The 21348-nt window shown below is 36.0% G+C and overlaps 1 protein-coding gene across 12 annotated transcripts in view; it reads left to right on the top strand.

Moving 5' to 3' along the window:
• The window catches only part of Toll-9, a 94337-nt gene that overhangs the window by 58753 nt on the left and 14236 nt on the right, over positions 1–21348 (top strand). For 8 of the 12 annotated variants that reach the window (XM_067757168.1, XM_067757167.1, XM_067757169.1 and 5 more), the window contains 3 exons: positions 5191–6159; positions 6904–7128; positions 8303–9981. In XM_067757168.1, coding sequence (XP_067613269.1) covers positions 5286–6159; positions 6904–7128; positions 8303–9981 — 2778 coding nt within the window. In that variant the 5' untranslated portion in view covers positions 5191–5285. The remainder of the gene's footprint in view (positions 1–5190; positions 6160–6903; positions 7129–8302; positions 9982–21348) is intronic. The other 4 variants (XM_067757174.1, XM_067757177.1, XM_067757178.1 and 1 more) reach the window with 3 other exon arrangements.

Here is a 21348-nt window from a genome sequence, read left to right on the forward strand (position 1 = left end):
TATCTTAACATAGTCATCGTCACTGGAACCATTTCTGAGCTATACGCATCTGTAAGATCTTTTTGTGTTCTTACATACCTCATAGGTGATATAACTCGATCAGAAGAGATAGCTAACATGTTGAAAAGGTCTTCGTTTTGTCTAACTAGTGATACTTTGCAGGTGTTCATACATCTATATCTTTTGTAGTCCTTGTTCTTAGATTCTTGAGCTTCTTCAGACAATTCTTCTAATGGTAAGCACTGGTACTCTATTAAATCTTTTCCATGTGCTAAAATTGTATGTACCGTTGGTGTAAGTTTCTTCTCAGGTTACTTTTGACGCAGCAACTCTGTAGTTTTAGATGCATTTTCTCCAAATTTGGGTCCATTAACTGGTTCATGGCAGTTTAAAATATTTAAAATTACTCCCAATCTTTTCATAATATCTCTATCAACTCCTGTTATGCGAGCAGTCACTTCATCGTTTTCAAAAAATCTTCTTGAGGAGTTACCATCATTTGTATTTCCGTATCCATACTTTGGACAGTCAACTCTAAGGCCAATCTCTTTATAGAATGCATCCTGAACAATTTTTGTTGTTATATCGGCGTACTGATTTTAAGATCGCGGGTTCGAATCCTGAATTATTTTTTTTCCCCTGTTTTGTTTCTCCTTACATTTTGTATAGTCGTCGAAAACTTCTCCTTGTTGTGGTAGTGTATAAGCCAGCTTCAAAACAAATTCCATACATCTTATCCTAGCATGCAAAGGAGATATTCCATATTCATAATTTAGTTCGTCAGTTATTGCATCATCAAGATTTTCAAGACTCCTTCTCGTATTTAAATTATATCGGGTGGCACAATATAGTTGATGACGGACGTGGATTTTTCCAATATTCTGAAGCTTCTTTTTTTAGTCGTAATGGAACAATAGAAGCCATAAACATATTACTATCTGTAATTGTTTCATCGTCTACATTTATTCTTTGTTTATATGCGCTTTGTCCTGATGATCCATCACAGCCCCACTTAGTTATCGATGCTAGCTCCTTTGGAAGTGATTTCAACTTTTCTTCAGTAAAATTTTGAAGGAGTCGTGTAGACGTATGTTCCATTAGGTTTTGTAGCTCAATTTCAGCTGATAATTCGGCTATTTTGGGGCTTAAAGGAACTGCTTCTTTCTTGGCTTGAGTATTTTTTTTTTTTTTGTATCCAGGTAAAATATCGGCATTAAGTTGCAATAATGACTTACGCAATATAATATATTTTTTCTTCGTTAAACCGATATCTATAAACAGCGCCAAAGCTTCTTCGGGAGCGTATTTCCTAGGTAGCGCATTTGCTGGTGTGGAAAAGCTGTTTTTGATCCTCGTCAGTCGCAATGGACTTGCTGCCGCAACTGCTTCTGTTATATGAGACTTCACGTTTTCTTCGTCTTTTTTATATTTAATAGCCAGTGCTTCTTAAAGATGAGTCGTGGCCATAGCTTTTGTGGTATCAGACAGCTTCCTTTTCCTTGTGCAGGTAGAACACTCTTCTATGGGTTTTGTTGGTCTCCCTCTAGTTGGATTGGTTGACGTGCTAGGCGTTTCTTCGTCCAAAAAAGTTTTGTCAGCTTGCTACTTTCATGCTTACTTAGAAATTTTGAATTGGTACGATAGACGTCCTTCCATTTTCTTTCTATCATAATGTATTGTAAACCAATTGTTTCTTCCAGGCCTTCCTTTTCTTTAATGCTTGTTTCACTCGCTAATTCTCTCATAATATCCTCAACGAAGTCCCGTCTTGAATTTGTAGATTTAAACACCGCAAATAGTTTTAAGTTTTCTAGATACATATTAGAATAGGCTTCGAGTGTATCTGACTAAATATTAATCTGTGAACTATATTTAAAAATACTATTCACTTTATTTAAGTAAACAGAATACTTAGTTCCTTAATCTCCAAAAGACGAATGATAATGTGCATTGTATGATGGATAGCTTTATATACCTACTCAAATTATTAAAATGAATTTCAGGTATACAATTCGTAACTAAAAAAATGTATGTTGTTAACAGGTTCCAATAACAAAAACGACCTTACGGCCTTACTGAATTATATATACCTGCTCAGGCGTGTATTTATGCCCAAGGTTGTTTAACTTTATTTGTTGTGAAAAGTGAAGTTGCAGCTGGACGCAGGTAGACTTTACGAATTTAGGTAACTGAATATTTCACAAATAACTACTGTTAATTTGACGGAGCAAATTTTTTTTACATTTTTAATACAAGTTAATAGCCTGAAGTCATCATCAGGAACATATGGATATGTATGATCATACATGATGATGACTTCAGATTGAAGTTGAAATATCGACCAAATAAATTATAAATGAATATAAACTAAAAAATAAGTTGTATTCATCTTGAAGCCTTTTAGCTCAATAAACCTAACAATTTTTTTACATTTTTTTTTTTCATCATAGTTATAAAAGGGGCCTAAAAATAGGCATTTCGAAAAACAGGTATAACCGCCAACTTTTAACAAAAAAAAAACAAAAATTTTTTTTGTTTCAATCCTAAATTAAATTATCTTTAATTGCTATATAAGAAAACGACAACCGTCCGCCTTATTTACTCACAAAACCATTTTAAATACAACGAAAAAGAAGAAAAATTTCAAATTTCTCCCAATGTTGAAAATTGGTCAACTTTGAGCGGCTCTACCTGGTAAACTATAATTTTCTGTGAAAAAACAGTTGTATATTCTTGATCCCTGGAAAAAACATCTATTAGATTTAGCGAAAGCTTTCATGATTTTTTTGATTTTTGCCATGCTTTAACGGCAGAGGCGCCACTGTGCGTCGCACAACTTCACTTTTCTTTAATAATCAACAAGTTTAAATATGCTAGTTTTCATTTTAAACAAATTTTAAACTCCTCGAAAGTGTACACTTACTTTTAAGACAGTCCTTATTTTATCCGACTTCTGTTTTTAGTTAAAATATGGAAATGTAGGAAATACAATTACTGATTGATCACTGTTTTACTTTCAACAAAAAGGATAGATTAAAATAAGAGACGTCAGTTGGCTACACGTATGAATAAATTAAAAAAAAAAAACTGCCTCATTTGCAGCGAGTACTTGCTACCCGTAGCAAACTCGTGACTCTTATTTTAATCTATCCTCTTTGCTTTTGCCACAAATATTAATGTAACTACCTTCAGATATGTGAGAGTGTTTGATATAAGTGATACAAAGGCACAAATCACATACCCTGTGTGTGGGTTAACAATCCGATAACATGTCGATAACTCATCGATTTAAAATAGATTTAATTTAGTTACATTTAACTTAATTTTATTTTATTAAATACAATTTTTTTTTGTTTTATTGATTTTTTTTATTTTATAAAGTATATTTTATTTTTTTTTTATTTTTCGTGGTGTAGTGGTAGCGTGCTCCGCCTACGACACCGAAGATCCTGTGTTCATGCCCCGGGCAAAGCAACATCAACATTTTAGAAACACATTTTTTCAATTAGAAGAATGGTTTTCTAAGCGGGGTCGCCCCTCGGCAGTGATTTGGCAAGCATTCCGTGTGTATTTCTGCCATGAGAAGCTTCTCTGCGAGAACTAATCTGCCGCAAATGCCGTTCGGAGTCGGCATAAAACATGTAGGTTCCGTCCCGCCAATTGGTAGGAAAAATTAAAAGCACGATGCAAATTGGAAGAAAAGCTCGGCCCAAAATCTCTTCGGAGGTTATCGCGCCTTACATTTATTTTCCTTATTTTCTAATAACATTTTTTTAACTTTATTTTATTTTACTTTGTTTTATTTTGGTCGGTTTTATGTTATTTTTATTTTGCTAATTTTTTCTTAAAACATTTTTTTTATTTATTTATTTTTTTTTATTATTTTCTTTGTTTGCACTTTTTTTCATATAAGTCTAACTAAGTCATATACAAAAAGGTTACAGCCAACAAAACTGTAAAAACAAACTAATTTAACTCAAATCGAAATTCCTAACCGCCTGCTTTGTTTTTGTAAACATTTTTTGTATCAGAAATAAAACTCACGCATTTTCTCGTGTTTGCTCTGGCTCTTTATTTCCAAACAAAACAGCAGTGTATGCATCCATTCGTGCTTTTGCTTGCATAAAAATTGGGTATATGCTCAGAGTCTTCAATTTATATGTAATTGACGTGTTTGCCTTGATTTGCTGCGTGATTTCGCTCATATCAACTCTACCACGTACCTTGCTTCCACATTACGCTGCGTCGTAGTGCTGCTCTCATTTTTTATTACTTTATACAGCCTACCCATACCAAACACCACGCCTTAACTTATACATTCGCTGTTGCTCCATACTATATTGTAACGAATTTCGGGAAATTCCGCTTATTCCAAACCTTCTGCTAACGTTCGAATCGCTAAGCTGTTAAATAAATAACTCCAATATTAAATAATGCAAAATGGTCTTTATTAGACTACTTTGAAAGTACTTCACATAAACACTTATACTTCACAACTAATTGCGTCTTTAAAACAAACTGCTTAGTAATGTCTCAGCTGGCGCTGCTTTTATACTCTCTGTTTCCTCGTTCACCCATTTCTCCTAAGGTCTAGTAATTTCGTGAACTTCATGCTTGGTTACCAGCAGTATACATGTATATTTGCAATTTGTATCCATATGAGTGTGTATATGTGAGTACTACTTCGGCTGGTGATGACATGCGTTTGTGAGTATCTCTCTGCTGCCTGGTATGTATGTGTGTACATAATGATTGATTTAATTACGTACATACGAGTGGCTGCTTAATATCGGCTTAGTGATGGTAGTATCGCTTAGTGATGATAATATTTGTCAGAAAATGTACTGTATTATAGCATTAGACATCTCGCATATTCTTACACATTCTCTACTACCCTACACAGTACATATACTAATATTACACACTACAACTGAATTTACATTCTACATTTATCCCCCTTCCCCCCCCCCCCCCCCCCCCCCTATAGCAAACCTTTAACAAAGACTACGCTTACCCTTTCGTTTAAACTTACATATTACGCTTACATTCAGGATTCTCCTTTAAATATTTTACACAAGTTTGCAATACTGCTAGAATAATTCACAAAATTCTTAACTGCCCATTGTGTAGTTTATTTTTTATATAAATTTTTTAATTTTTAATAAATTTTGTTTTGCTAATCGTTATTAGTGTTGCCGTCTGTCCACCCTTTTAAGCTATGCATATACTCATCATACACAACTTTACAGTGGGATGGCGGGTGCTAAATTCAACTATCGCTAAAAATGATTTTTAAATTAAAGTGGACGTTTTTAATACTCATAATCCACATACGATTACACGACTTAAAATCAACAACGATTTTCAATCGTTATAAAACAGTTATCAGCGATAATAGTAATTATAGCAACAATCACAACAACATAATCGGCAAAAACAATCATATACCATTCATTGATGGAATAAGTAAAGTATATAATAATAATAATATTCAAATATTTGATAACAAAAATGTGTTGTCACTTAAACCTACAACAAACACAAATAATCAACAAACGCTTGTTGCTGACATTTTTAACACAGTGGCAGCATCAACAAAGCCCAAAAAACAAGTTAAAAAAAGCTGTAGTAATAATGAAAGAGATAACGAAAACAGTAGCTGTGATAACGATAACGCAAATTTCACAAATGATAAAAATCTAAACGACACTTTTGAATCCAGCACCAAAGTAGAAGCATCAGAATTTGTGAATGTCCCATGGCGATATATAGCCAACGATCAAGATCCAAGTCTGGCGATAAACGAAAACTTATCGATACGATCAGACCAAACGAAAATAGAAAGTTTAAAATCTGAAGTGGTTAATGGGCCTCACGTAACACCAAAATTGAACATAGCCGACAGTTATTATCAATACAATTCAACAAAAAATGCATCTGAAGAAAATATGGAATCACTGCACGATGCAGAAGAGACAACTAAATTGGATAAAGTCCAAATTGTGAATTTTTGGGAAAATGTATTCAATGTTGGAGATTTACTGCGAAAATACAGTTCGGGAAAGAATAATAAATGTTTAATGCATAAAATAAGAGGATCAATTCAATGGTGGTCCTTCCAAAATGGTACACTTAGGGCGGAGTCTTTTGAAAATAAAAGTAAGTTAAATATCAGAGTCCGTTCTACGTTCAGTCGTTCTACGATCAGTCACTTAAAATAATTTTCACTCAAACAATAACTATGCAACTGTCGAACTATTTCTAAAAATTATAATAATTTAAGGATCTAACAAGGAATATTTTAGTTCCCGGGCAACGTGATTTATGACTAATAATGGTTTTGGAAACTCTCTGGGGCTCCTCCCAGGGTTATTTGGTGGTCACTACAGCATTGGGGACTCTATCGGGATCCTACCGGGGTCATTTTGGAATCACTTGGGGTCGTTTGGAGATGCTTTCGGGGGCACTTTTGGGTTCGTCACGGGGCCATTCGGAGTCACGTCGGGATGAATTTGGGTACTCCCCAAGGGTCCTCCCATGGTCGTTTGGGGGTCATTCTAATTCCAATCCTGCCGGTGTCATTGAGGGATCACTTCGGGGTTGTTATGAAGCCTTTCCGGGGCAATCTCGGGATTCTCCCGGGTTAATTAAGGGGTAATTTCGGAAAGATTTCATGGACTTCCCCGGGATCCTCCCGGGGTAATTAAATCATTATTCCATATTTAGTTCTTATCGTAATTTGTTCTTTTCTGCATATTAATTTTAGGAAATAATGTAGATATTTCATATCTGTCTGGCGTCCCGTAATGGCTCCCATTTTTAATGATGCCAAAGAAGTATTACTTCTAACGTGCGTACATAAGTAGACGCTCCCATTGAAATTTAACTTTCAACTAATTGTAGAAATGGAGCACAGTTCAAACTACCAGCAGTACATAGATTTATCTTATAACAACATTACCAACGACGCAACGCTTTATCTCAAGTCTTGGTTAAAGAGATTGTGGAGGAACATAACTGATTTCTCAGTGGCATACAACAGTCTAAAACAAATACCTTTTCGCACTTTAACTCCAATGGCGGGATCTTTAAGGCGCTTAACTTTAAAAGGCAATTCTTTTAATAACGGTGAGTAAAAGAAGGAAATTTTTATGGAATTTAAAATGTACCTACATACATAGCTCGAGAAAACAATTTTTATAAATTGATGGCTGTGCGGATAAACTTCGTACCTCAGAAAACCGTTCAAACCCCGCCATCTTTTTAACCTTTGGAATTCATAGTTTAAGCGCGGTATCCACATCATAAGAAAACGCTCAAGGAAAATTTCGTATATATTTTTTGTGTACAAGACCCGAAAGTTAGATTCAGCAATGCATCTGGAGTAAATTTGTTAAAATGAACATATTCGAGCTGAAAACGCACTGATGTTAAAGAGAAAATAACAAGAAAAAATATTACTTGTGCTCAAATACATTTCTTGCTATCCACGGTACTTAACTGACTGTTCTTACAGGGTCGTTGCTCAAAAATTAATGAGAACTTTTTCTTGAGTATTGCTTGAGCGTTGTTTTGTATAGAATTTTTTTATTTCTTGCGAAGTGGATACCGCGCTTTAGTTAAAAAATCCTATCTCCCAATAGCTTAAATAAATTTTCAAAGCAATGTTGTTTTTGAAACAAATTTCGGAAATCGAGAGCTCTTTACCTATTTGGTGAATTTAGACTTTTGTTTTTAGTTCTGAGACATCACATGCTTTAATGTTAACAATATTGTAACGAGTTTAGTGAAACTCCGCTTATTTTACACCTTCTACTAACGTTCGAATCGCTACACTGTTGAATAAACAACTCCAATATTCAATAATGCAATATGGTCTTTATTAGACTACTTTGATAGTACTTCACAATAACACTTATACTTCGCAACCAATCAAACTGATTTTCGACTACTCAGCTTTCGCTGCTTTTATACTCTGTGCCCAAATGTCTAGACGTTTCGTCTGCTATACGCGTCGCGCGTGCATCTGCAGTTTATAGTTTATTTTTATCAAATTATTTTAATAAAATATAGCTAAACAAAAGCACTACGACCAAAATTGCCAAAAAGCTCACTAATAGCCCCAATCTCCATCTTTACAACCAAAACTTTATTTATAGATTTGGATTCCAAATAAGAGGGAAAAAGGGACCCGTACATAAAAACAGCAATTAGAAATAATATATATGATTATCAAACAGAACATACGATTACAGTAACAATATTTATCCACATTTTTTTCTCATCCTTTTCACTCACATAGAAACCGACATCACTTGGGCCACTTTTCCGATAATGCCTGAACTAATTGAGCTAGATATTAGTGATTGTAGTATCGAGTATATAGAGCATGGAGTATTTGTGAACATCACCGGATTGCGCAAACTTTATATGTCACACAATAATTTGCATATCATACCATATGATACTTTCGATTTACTCAACGAACTTGAATATATAGATTTGTCCTACACTAATTTAAAAAAAATCGATATACAGCCAAATCCGCCCACAATCGATTCTATACGGTATATCTTCGGAAGTGTTAAAATAGAGGCGACAGCTTTTAAAAAACTTACAAAACTTGTCTATCTGGATTTATCACATACCAAAATGTCACGAAGTAGCGCTTTGGCTTTTACAAATCTTACGCCAAGTTTAAAATATTTGAGTTTATGTTATTCATTTCTTCCAATTGCGGGCCATATATTATTCAAAAATACCAGATTGGTGGGACTTGATCTATCGGGTAATCCTTATGCGGGACACACTATTATGGGTGATGGTCCTTTCGAGGTTATGTCCGATACACTAAAATATTTATTCTTCGAAGAGTCCAATTTGAAAACTTTGCAATGGTTAAAAAATATGAAAAATTTACAATTGTTAAGTTTAAAAGGCAATTATATCTATGGCATAACGCCATATGTTTTTGGAAAATTGCGAAATTTGCGCGCCTTAGATCTAAGCGATAATATTATCAGTAATTGGTATGGACAAATTTTTAAAAATAACACCGAATTACGATTACTCAATTTGCGACACAACAATCTAAATATAATAAACTCGGAAATGGTAAAAGATTTCAGCACACTCGACTATCTCAGTTTGGGCGATAATATTTTCTTATGTGATTGCATTTTACGTGATTTAATGGCAGTTGCTGCAATTAATAATAAAAAGGCTAAATGTTTGGATAACTTATTTATGGATATGCCTGATTTTACGGAAACACCAGCAATTGATGCAGCGAAATCAACATTAAGAAATTTAAATAGCTCATTATTGGACTCACTCCTAATATCAAATCATTTTATGCGTTATGTTGGGCCTTTGGAAAAAAGTTTTGAAAATTTACGAAATTCAAATATTAATGCGAGATTTCCACGCATGCGTTATATCGCACATAACGGTTTATCGATATTACGTTCAACGCTAGAAGATACGACCGAATGTGGTGAAGTGATTACAAGTGTTGGTCCGTTTCTAAATGGTACTAAGTTGAAATTTCAACTGATAGATTATGAAAACGAGCTGTATTGGTGTTTTAATGGTACAAAACGTGTCGATTTGGTAGGTCTTAATTGTGATATCAACCCGCTGAACATCGACATTGCGGTGAAAATAAATAAGTTAACACAAATTGCTATTATATCTATTTGTTCGTTATTGAGTGTAACTTTGCTATTGGTCATCGTTTATTTGAAACGTTGGCATATTTACTATTATTATTCATCGTTGAAATCAGCTGCGCTTTTATCTGTAGCTACCAAGGATCAAGTAAAAAAATTCAATGAACTATCTGAAAATGATCCCAATTTGATTTATGACATTTTCATTAGCTACTGTCAGAATGATCGTGAATGGGTGCTAAAGGAATTGCTGCCGAATGTAGAGGAGGCTGGCAATATATCAATATGTTTACACGAGCGTGACTTTGAGGTGAGTTTAATAGTGTTTTCTTTTCTGGCAAAGGTGTTACGCTTTTTGTACGCCGCGCAAGGGTTCTATTCTAAAAATCAGGTAACGCCTTTACGGGGTATTTCGTTCTTTTATGAAAATTGTTGCCTGCTCCCAACGCAAAAGCGTCACACTTTTACCCTGCATAAAATGGCGGTGTGGCAGTGCAACTCTGCTAAACCAGCTGATCGTGACGATTTATTTTCGTACCTTCACAAATTTTTAGCGAAGAAAAGTTAAATGAAGGAAATAACGGAATATCATAGAGAGTAAAATTTTTGCGTATAGGCTCCATTACTGATACTTAGCATAGACTTGACTTGACTTGGCGTAAACTTGGCAACTTAGCCACGATTATACTCCACTTGGCGCATAAAATCTGGCATCATAATCAGCGTTGAAATATATTTTTAAATAAATGTCAATTTGTATGACAAAATGTCAAAATGAAATGGAAACAAACAAATGGCATCTCAAAATGTAAACGTCACTTAGAACTTACATAGAAAATCAAAATTCAACAGACTTCTAAGTCAAGTTAAGTTTTGAGTAATCAGTAACATGCAATGTTAATTTAACAGAACTGTAAGTGACAGTTCGCAAGCCAAGTCAAGTCTATGCTAAGTATCAGTAATGGAGCCTTATGTGCTTTTCCTTGCTTGCAAAATTGTGCTCCAGTTGTGCACGGTTTTTACAACAATTTTAAAAATAGAAATTTATTTCACAGAAATAAAAAATGTGCTCTTAAAGAGTTTTTAATTACAAGCAAATTGGTGTTTGAGTTGTGGGTAAAATCTAGTTGAGGGGTCGACTGCTAATACGCTACCAAAAATATCGAGAGAGGTGTCAAAAGACGCGTATTGACCTCGACAACAATAATCCGAAGGTGAAAAAAAAATTGTATCTCTGCCGGGAGATATTTGCAGTTGAAGTTGGCTATTTTCATGTGGTTGTTGTAATGTTTGTGTACCCACAAAAAAAATTTTAAACTTAAGTGTTTTGCGCGGATATAGTTTTGGTCTCCAAACCGGTGTTGGACCCACCCAGGGTAATTTTTTATAAGCGCGGCCGAAGGCCGCCAATGCTGAAAGGTGTTCTGCACAAAAGTACTATGGATACCACCCCCGGTTTCGGAGGGACCCGCGGGTAATTTTTCGGGGTAATTTTGTTTAATATCTTTTGAACGAGTTAAACGCAATCGACCCCTCAACTAGACTTTTACCGAATTGTCAAAATCGGTGGAGCCTATTGGCTGATATTCAACTTTAAAAGAATAAGGACAAAGAAAATTCAAATGGCGATAATTAAGGATACAGTATTTTTTGGATAAATCGAAGACGAGCATTTGTTTGTATTATTGATAGCTATCAAATAATAACTTTGTTACTCAAAAATCACTTTCAGGAATTTTCACTCTGTGTCTTTAAACATAACATTTATTCACATTGTTATATTAAGTACATTGTTTTATTAAAATTATATAAGTATGAAATGTACACACCCAGTGATAATAAAAGTACCAAATAAAAAACACAAAAAGTATTCAGGGCCGCAGAGAGCCGAGCCGATCCCCTGGGACAGTTCGCGTTTACAGGCCCCCTAAAAAATAAGCTCAATGCAGTAAAAAAAAATAGCATAACATACATAAATTTTTCAATTCACATTGTCAGTTTTATTTCATATAAAATAAGATTTACTGGAGCACTTACATAAATGAAATGTTAGATTTCATTGTTTGATTTGCTTACATTAACTTTTTCTAAATATGTACATTTTAAGAGCTTGAATCAGCCAAGGAAAACCTTCCGTGCTTTTTGGTCTGCGAATATGGAAATTACCGATTCAAAACCAATGCTGCGAGCAAGGCTGGACAAGGCAAACACAGTTTCTAACGTTAGAGAAATATTGTAATTATACTCAGTTGAGCAGAGCTCACAGAGTATATTAACTTTGATTGGATAACGGTTGGTTGTACAGGTATAAAGGAATCGAGATAGATATAGACTTCCATATATCAAAATCATCAGTATCGAAAAAAAATTTGATTGAGCCATGTCCGTCCGTCCGTCCGTCCGTCCGTCTGTCCGTTAACACGATAACTTGAGTAAATTTTGAGGTATCTTGATGAAATTTGGTATGTAGATTCCTGGGCATTCATCTCAGATCGCTATTTAAAATGAACGATATCGGACTATAACCACGCCCACATTTTCGATATCGAAAATTTCGAAAAACCGAAAAAATGCGATAATTCATTGCCAAAGGCGGTTAAAGCGATGAAACTTGGTAGATGAGTTGGCGTTATGACGCAGAATAGAAAATTAGTAAGATTTTGGACAATGGGAGTGGCACCGCCCACTTTTACAAGAAGGTAATTTAAAAGTTTTGCAAGCTGTAATTTGACAGTCGTTAAAGATATCATGATGAAATTTGGCAGGAACGTTACTACTATTACTATATATGTGCTAAATAAAAATTAGCAAAATTGGATGAAGAACACGCCCACTTTTTAAAAAAAAATTTTTTTAAATTCAAATTTTAACAAAAAATTTAATATCTTTACTGTATATAAGTAAATTAAGTCAAAATTCAACTCTAGTAATGATATGATGCAACAAAATACAAAAATAAAAGAAAATTTCAAAATGGGCGTGGCTCCGCCCATTTTCATTTAGTTTGTCTAGAATACTTTTAATGCCATAAGTCGAACAAAAATTTACCAATCCTTCTCAAATTTCGTAGGGGCATAGATTCTATGACGGTAACTGTTCTCTGTGAAAATGGGCGAAATCGGTGGAAGCCACGCCCAGTTTTTATACACAGTCCACCGTCTATCCTTCCGCTCGGCCGTTAACACAATAACTTGAGCAAAAACCGATATATCTTTACTAAACTTAGCCCACGTACTTATCTGAACTCACTTTATCTTGGTATAAAAAATGACCGAAATCCGACCATAACCACGCCCACTTTATCGATATCGAAAATTACGAAAAATGAAAAAATGCCATAATTCTATACCAAATACGAAAAAAGGGATGAAACATGGTAACTGGATTGGTTTATTGACACAAAATATAACTTTGGAAAAAACTTTGTAAAATGGGTGTGACACCTACCATATTAAGTAGAAGAAAATGAAAAAGTTCTACAAGGCGAAATCAACAGCCCTTGGAATCTTGGCAGGAATACTGTTAGTGGTATTGCATATATAAATAAATTAGCAGTACCCGACAGATGATTTTCTGGATCACCTGGTCCACATTTTGGTCGATATCGCGAGAACGCCCTCACATATACATCTAAGGGACACTCGCTTTTAAAACCCCCATTAATACCTTTAATTTGACATCCATATCGTGCAAACACATTCTAGAGTCACCCCTGGCCCACCCTAATGGCGATATCTCGAAAAGGCGTCCACCTATAGACCTAATACCCACTCCCTCTTAAAATGCTCAGTAACACCTTTCGTTTGATACCCATATCGTACAAACATTCTAGAGTCACCCCTGGCCCACCCTAATGGCGATATCTCGAAAAGGCGTACACCTATAGACCTAATGTCCACTCCCTCTTAAAATGCTCAGTAACACCTTTCGTTTGATACCCATATTGTACAAACATTCTAGAGTCACCCCTGGCCCACCCTAATGGCGATATCTCGAAAAGGCGTCCACCTATAGACCTAATGACCACTCCCTCTTAAAATGCTCAGTAACACCTTTCGTTTGATACCCATATCGTACAAACATTCTAGAGTCACCCCTGGCCCACCCTAATGGCGATATCTCGAAAAGGCGTCCACCTATAGACCTAATGCCCACTCCCTCTTAAAATGCTCAGTAACACCTTTCGTTTGATACCCATATCGTACAAACATTCTAGAGTTACCCCTGGCCCACCCTAATGGCGATATCTCGAAAAGGCGTCCACCTATAGACCTAATGCCCACTCCCTCTTAAAATGCTCAGTAACACCTTTCGTTTGATACCCATATCGTACAAACATTCTAGAGTCACCCTTGGTCCACCTTTATGGCGATATCTCGAAAAGGCGTCCACCTATAGAACTAAGGATTAATCCCTTTTAAAATACTCATTACCATCTTTCATTTGATACCCATATCATACAAACACATTCTAGAGTCACCCCTGGCCCACCCTAATGACGACATTTCGAAAAGGCGTCCACCTATAGACCTAATGCCCACTCCCTCTTAAAATGCTCAGTAACACTTTTCGTTTGATACCCATATCGTACAAACATTCTAGAGTCACCCCTGGCCCACCCTAATGGCGATAACTCGAAAAGGCGTCCACCTATAGACCTAATGCCCACTCCCTCTTAAAATGCTCAGTAACACCTTTTATTTGATTCCCATATGGTACAAACACATTCTAGAGACACCCCTGGTCCACCTTTATGGCGATATCTCGAAACGGCGTCCACCTATGGAACTAAGGATCACTCCTTTTCAAAATTCTCATTAACAGCTTTCATTTGATACCCATATCGTACAAACATATTCTAGAGTCACCCCTGGTCCACCTTTATGGCGATTTCTCGAAAAGGCGTTCACCTATAGAACTAAAGCCCATTCCCTTTTAAAATACTCATTAACAGCTTTCATTTGATACCCATATCGTACAAACACATTCTAGAGTCACCCCTGGTCCACCTCAATGGCGATATCTCGAAAAGGCGTCCACCGATAGACCTAAGGCCCACTCCCTCTTAAAATGCTCAGTAACACCTTTCATTTGATACCCATATCGTACAAACAAATTCTAGAGTCAGCCCTGGTCAACCTTTATGGCGATATCCCTAAATGGCGTCCATCCATAGAACTATGGCCTACTCTCTCTTAAAATACTCTTTAATACCTTCCATTTGATACACGTGCCATACAACCACATTCCAGGGTTACCCTAGGTTCATTTTCCTACATGGTGATTTTCCTTATTTTGTCTCCATAGCTCTCAACTGAGTATGTAATGTTCGGTTACACCCGAACTTAGCCTTCCTTACTTGTTTTACATTAGAATTCTAATGTAGTTCTCTAATGCATTTCGAATCGAAAACTAGAGTAGAATTCGACTGTAAAACGATTCGAATAACACTAGAAATACTGAGCTCAATATTTAAGTACGGTTTTAATTTATTATAATAGAAAAAGCCTTTGAAATAGGTTCCTAATTAATACATAAGCTTATAACCAAATAAAAGTATTTGATATAATGAAAAAATGAAAATTTTTCTGATTTTAAATAATTGAGCTTAATCGCGCATCACTTCAAAATTCTCATTAGAAACCCATTAGAAATTGGCGTTAGAATTCTAACCATTTCCTCGATATCGAGAACGAAGCCCCTTTTTGTCGAGAATACTATAATTCGCGACAGTTTCGCAAATCGTCCTCTAGCCTTCTACCTTAGAGAAATACATTAGAATTCGATTCGTCTTCTAATCGTTTTCTAACCTAAATGTTTGTTTGGACTCCAACGCCAATGTTTCAAAGCTTGTCAAGCGATTTTGGCTCATAGTAGAACGTAAAAAATTTGTCACGCAACACAATAGACTAAAAGAACGCTCCCCTTCAGCCACACTGACTGGAAGTGTGCAAAATATTCTTAATGCTATGCAGATGTTCGGAAATAATACTTCCATCTTCAAGTCATGAAATTTTCAGAAGTGAAATGGTGGCAGTGAATCACATCCCAGATTTGCTAAGTGGATGGCTTTGAGATGAATGATTTCATCTATTAGATCCGTAGAAATATCGATACCATAAATCGTGCAGAATGCCGCTGCCTTTTCTCTGAGTTCTTCTTCCGTCAGATCCTGATACTTCCACAAAAAACTAAATTTAATCGCAATGTCCTTTACGGCTTCGAAACGTCTTGTCATGTTACCAATCAAGCAGTCCAAAAGAACGTAAAAAACTTGCTGTTTGAATTGAGTTTCGGAATCACACTCAGGTGATTAGCCAGGTAATTCATTGAATTGGCGCTTTATTAGCTTCCTTCTTTTCTCTGTGAAGGTATTCACAACTCCTATACTAGAGGTTTACGCCGATCACTTTATCGGCGGCGGCGGCGTACGCCGGTGTTCTTACTTTAAAAAGCTTGATTTTTCTATTTAAAAATATAATATTTAGGAAAGGTTTTGTTTCTATGTATTTAAGGAAAGCAACGTGTTGGCCATTTCGGAAAGATCCGGGGTTTTTGCCTCAAGATTTCGCAGACCGTTCAAAAATTTTCAGGAGTAGCTCCTTGCGGAGGGATTGTCCCCCGTTCACTTACTCCAGAGGGGCTTCGAACCTAACCCCGGTCTTTGGAATTGGTACTGCTGCGTCTGCTGAAAAGAAATGGACATACATAAAATAGTTACACTTTTGTCTGTATATCTCGTGCAAAGCGTAGTTTCACCTAGAGTTAAAACCTAATAATCATCGCGAACACAATTTCTTTAAAACATTTGTGGCTCCTTGGCGGTCACGCACAAAGGCGACTTACGGTTGCTATTAATGATCTATAAATACTCATGACTCTCGTGGCACAGGGCGCCTCCAGTTTTTCGGCTGTTTTTAAGAGCTACAATTCCCGATGTGCGAACAGTAGCAATCCCGACGACCAGTCGCTACCACGCCTCCTGACCCTCACACCATATGCCAGCACAGAAGCTATAGGACTGCGACTTCGAACTCATACCTTCGTCGACGTCACTTTCCTAGAAGCTTTAGGCGTAGCTACGAAGACTTTCCAACGGATGCTTTTGTCGAGCTATGCTTCCGAGCTATACCAGAGAAGCACCTTGAAACGTTAGGGAGTGACTGTTCGGCCTAGGATGCCGCCCTCGAAATGATAAGCAGTATAAGTGGATGTCATTGCGGAATGGGTGAAAATCGTATAATCCTCGGCGCATCTATATAATTAAAATTTTACAAGGACCCTGGATAAAATTTTTAAAATGTAGACCAAAGTTTGCAGACGTTTGTCTTCACAACATTGATTTCAATAGTCTTTGTTAAACCAAACCGATATTTTAGAATGAAAGTCGACCGATTTTAAGTTGAAAGATGTCAACTGTGGTTTTCCGGCCTTATGATATAAGATCTCTTTATGGATGACCGCGTAGCTTCAGTTTTTAGACTAGTTCGACTGTCCGCTACGTTAGGGTAGTAGCACACACGGTGATTAGTTCGACTGTCTAGGGAAAGCTTTCACTTCACCACTTTGAGTGTTCTTGCGAAGGACAAAACCACACCTGGTAAATATATGTACCTACGTATTCACATTTGTAAAAGGAGCCGTAACGTGTAGGTGATATTTAAACTTGGTTGATAGGCTATAATCAATGTGATTCACTTCAAGGCACTAGTTTTGGATAGGGCCGCCAACTTTAGGAAATGTCAAACGCGAAGACGTTTCAGACGCCATTGTATAGTTTCGCAAATAAACAACAGATGTTTGAATGTAAGCCCAAGTTATTTTTCAAACTCTTCTCATACGTACATATATCCTCAACTTAAGTATGAGGTAAGAATCAGGATTAAGGATAAATGATTTTGCTTCACTAATTTCGCTTATTCTTTCAACCAATCGCAATATAAATTTTTTTTTTAATCGGCCCCTTTTTTGGGTAATTTGCTTTTTTTAAAAACTTGAGGGTCATTTTATTTGAATTCATTATTCATTATTAATTTTTGAAAAAAAAAATAAAAATATGCAAAGTGGGCATATAAATTTATTATTAAACTTTCCTTTTACGCTCCAATTCTGAGCGTTACCGGTAAAATAGTTCCCAGAACATTATGTAACCGAATATCGTTACCAGTTCATTTATTCGCGATTCTGCCCAAGTGGTAACGCTGTCATCACTGAGAAACTCACCAGTGTCTGTGCAGAAATTTGAAAGGTAGTTTTCTTCGCTTTCACGGTTGCCACTTTGGTCCATTTTGACCAAAAATGGTTCCTTCCAACCCCATTTGTTCCACTGGTCCCTTTTCTTCAATTTTGGTCCTTTTTAGGCAGTAGCCACGATTGGTACTTTTCTTCCTTTTTCACGCAGGTAAAAATTCTCAATATTGCCCAAAAATTCGCCACACTTTCGTTAGCCCCCATATAATTTTGAATTTACTTCAATGGAAATCTCACCATAAAAACTGCTCAGTCAGTAAAATGTACCAGAACAATAACATTTCACCTAGGATATAATTTATGCCAGGAATTAAAAAGAAAAGTGTTGGCAAACAATTTGTTGTTAATTGTTGATGAAATAACCGACTAATAAAAAAAAATCTTGTTTTATAATAATATTAATAACGGGTAGATATTTCGATCGGTTGTACAACACTATGTAAAATATATGAAAATAAAAATTGCTTCTCGCCTAGCATAGCTTATAGCGAGCACTCTGCCGTGAGCCTAACACTTTAAACTTACACAAAGAAATTCTATGCATTACCTACTTCTCGTTTGGCACGTTGATATTTAAATCTTTCTCACCCTGCTCAATGATATCAAGGAATTCCAGGACTGTTGTGGTGTTAAGCCACGCAAGGTAGGTAATTGAAAACTAAGTATCTTGGCACAAGAAATATTTTAACTCGAAGACAGAAGGAAGCAAATGCAAAAGAGATTTGATTTCGGAAGAAATTTTTTGTATAAAATTATTCCCGTAGGTGCTAGCAGAACCGCTGAGGCCTGGGATTAAAACTCACACTTACTGAATCTAGGCTCTGATATGAAGTTTAAACGCTAAGGGAAAAAGTAAGCATCTATAAAAACAGCACTAACAAAATTGCCTAGTTTCATTTATGATTTACTGAGTTTTCCACATACATAGTTCGGCAACACCAGAACGCAAATTTTGAACCGTTTCTTACTGAAACCTAACTGCACTATACATTTTATTTCATTGAAATCAACAACATAATGCTAGAACCAAGAGCTTTGTGACCAAAACTAGGTTCACAACGTTTGGTTGGTGGAAGACATAGACTTATCCTATGTAAAAATATATAGTATCATTTTTGGTTGCATGCACATATATTTGTTTGTTCAGCTTTAAATTAAAGGATAGTCTTCACTATGTTTAGTAAAATTGTATAAGGAAACATCCTAAAATTTTGTATTTTATAGCAATAAAATAAAACAAACATTTGGACTTTTTTCGATGAATTTTGGTCCCAAATGAAAACATGGTGTGGCAACCGTGTTCGCTTTACCGAAAATGTCTCACTTGTAGATACGAGGTTAACGAATAAACGGGACGATGTGTATATGCATATTATGCATGATAAGTTTCTACATAGGTATATTGTGATTTATTCTGTGAAAGTACATAATGTAAACAAATATGTATAGCAAGAGCCAACACTTTTTTACTATTATCTTTACTTATTTGCGCTTACAATTCTTTATTTTTCAGTTTTGCCTTTTCTAAGCAACAGCTGTTGTGTGGTTATTTCGATGTAACCACCTACTTTTGTGGGTAAAAAATTATCCGGCTACTTTCGCGGGTAGAATATCAAAAGGGTGTAAAAGTTGCCACATGATTTCGTTACCGTGGTGAAGAATGTTGTTACCACACTAGAATCGGGGCATTAGTGTATTGTTTTAATAACTTGGTAAATTGGGTGATGCAAAGTGCGTGTTAAGCTGACATCGAAAACGCCTGTTTTTATACTCAGTTGAGCAGAGCTCACAGAGTATATTAACTTTGACTGGATAAAGGTTGGTTGTACAGGTATAAAGGAATCGAGATAGATATAGACTTCCATATATCAAATTCATCAGGATCGAAAAAAAATTTGATTGAGCCATGTCCGTTCGTCCGTCTGTCCGTTGACACGATAACTTGAGTGTAAATTTTGAGGTATCTTCATGAAATTTGGTATGTGGGTTCCTGAGCACTCATCTCAGATCGCTATTTAAAATGAATAATATCGGACTATAACCACGCCCACTTTTTCGATATCGAAAATTGCGAAAAAACCGAAAAAGTGCGATAATTCATTACCAAAGACGGATAAAGCGATGAAACTTGGTAGGTGAGTTGAACTGATGACGCAGAATAGAAAATTAGTAAAATTTTGGACAATGGGCGTGGCACCGCCCACTTTTAAAAGAAGGTAATTTAAAACTTTTGCAAGCTGTAATTTGGCAGTCGTTGAAGATATCGTGATGAAATTTGACAGGAACGTTACTCCTATTACTATATGTATGCTTAATAAAAATTAGCAACACGGGGAACGACCACGCCCACTTTTAAAAAAAAATTGTTTTTTAAGTCAAATTTTAACAAAAAATTTAATATCTTTACAGTATATAAGTAAATTATGTCAACATTCAACTCCAGTAATGATATGGTGCAACAAAATGCAAAAATAAAAGAAAATTTCGAAATGGGCGTGGCTCCGCCCTTTTTCATTTAATTTGTCTAGGATACTTTTAATGCCATAAGGCGAACAAAAATTTACCAATCCTTGTGAAATTTGGTAGGGGCTTAGATTCTGAGACAATAACTTATTTCTGTGAAAATGGGCGAAATAGGTTGACGCCACGCCCAGTTTTTATACACAGTCGACCGTCTGTCCTTCCGCTCGGCCGTTAACACGATAACTTGAGCAAAAATCGATATATCTTAACTAAACTCAGTTCACGTACTTATCTGAACTCACTTTGTATTGGTATAAAAAATGGCCGAAATCCGACTATGAGCACGCCCACTTTTTCGATATCGAAAATTACCAAAAACGAAAAAAATGCCATAATTCTATACCAAATACGAAAAAAGGGATGAAACATGGTATTTGGATTGGTTTATTGACGCAAAATATAACTTTAGAAAAAAACTTTGTAAAATGGGTGTGACTCCTACCATATTAAGTAGAATGAAATGAAAAAGTTCTGCAGGGCGAAATAAAAAACCCTTGAAATCTTGGCAGGAATTCTGTTCGTGGTATTATATATATAAATAAATTAGCGGTATCCAACAAATGATGTTCTGGGTCACCCTGGTCCACATTTTGGTCGATATCTGGAAAACGCCTTCACATATACAACTACCACTACTCCCTTTTAAAAGCCTCATTAATACCTTTAATTTGATACCCATATCGTACAAACACATTCTAGAGTCACCCCTGGTCCACCTTTATGGCGATATCTCGAAAAGGCGTCCACCTATAGAACTAAGGCCCACTCCCGTTTAAAATGCTCATTAACCCCTTTCATTTGATACCCATATCGTACAAAGAAATTCTAGGGTCACCCCTGGTCCACCTTTATGGCGATATCTCGAAACGGCGTCCACCTATGGAACTAAGGACCTATCCCTTTT

Source organism: Eurosta solidaginis, chromosome 5 (genome assembly GCF_040869045.1).
Source record: "Eurosta solidaginis isolate ZX-2024a chromosome 5, ASM4086904v1, whole genome shotgun sequence".
Classification (NCBI taxonomy): Eukaryota; Metazoa; Arthropoda; class Insecta; order Diptera; family Tephritidae; genus Eurosta; species Eurosta solidaginis.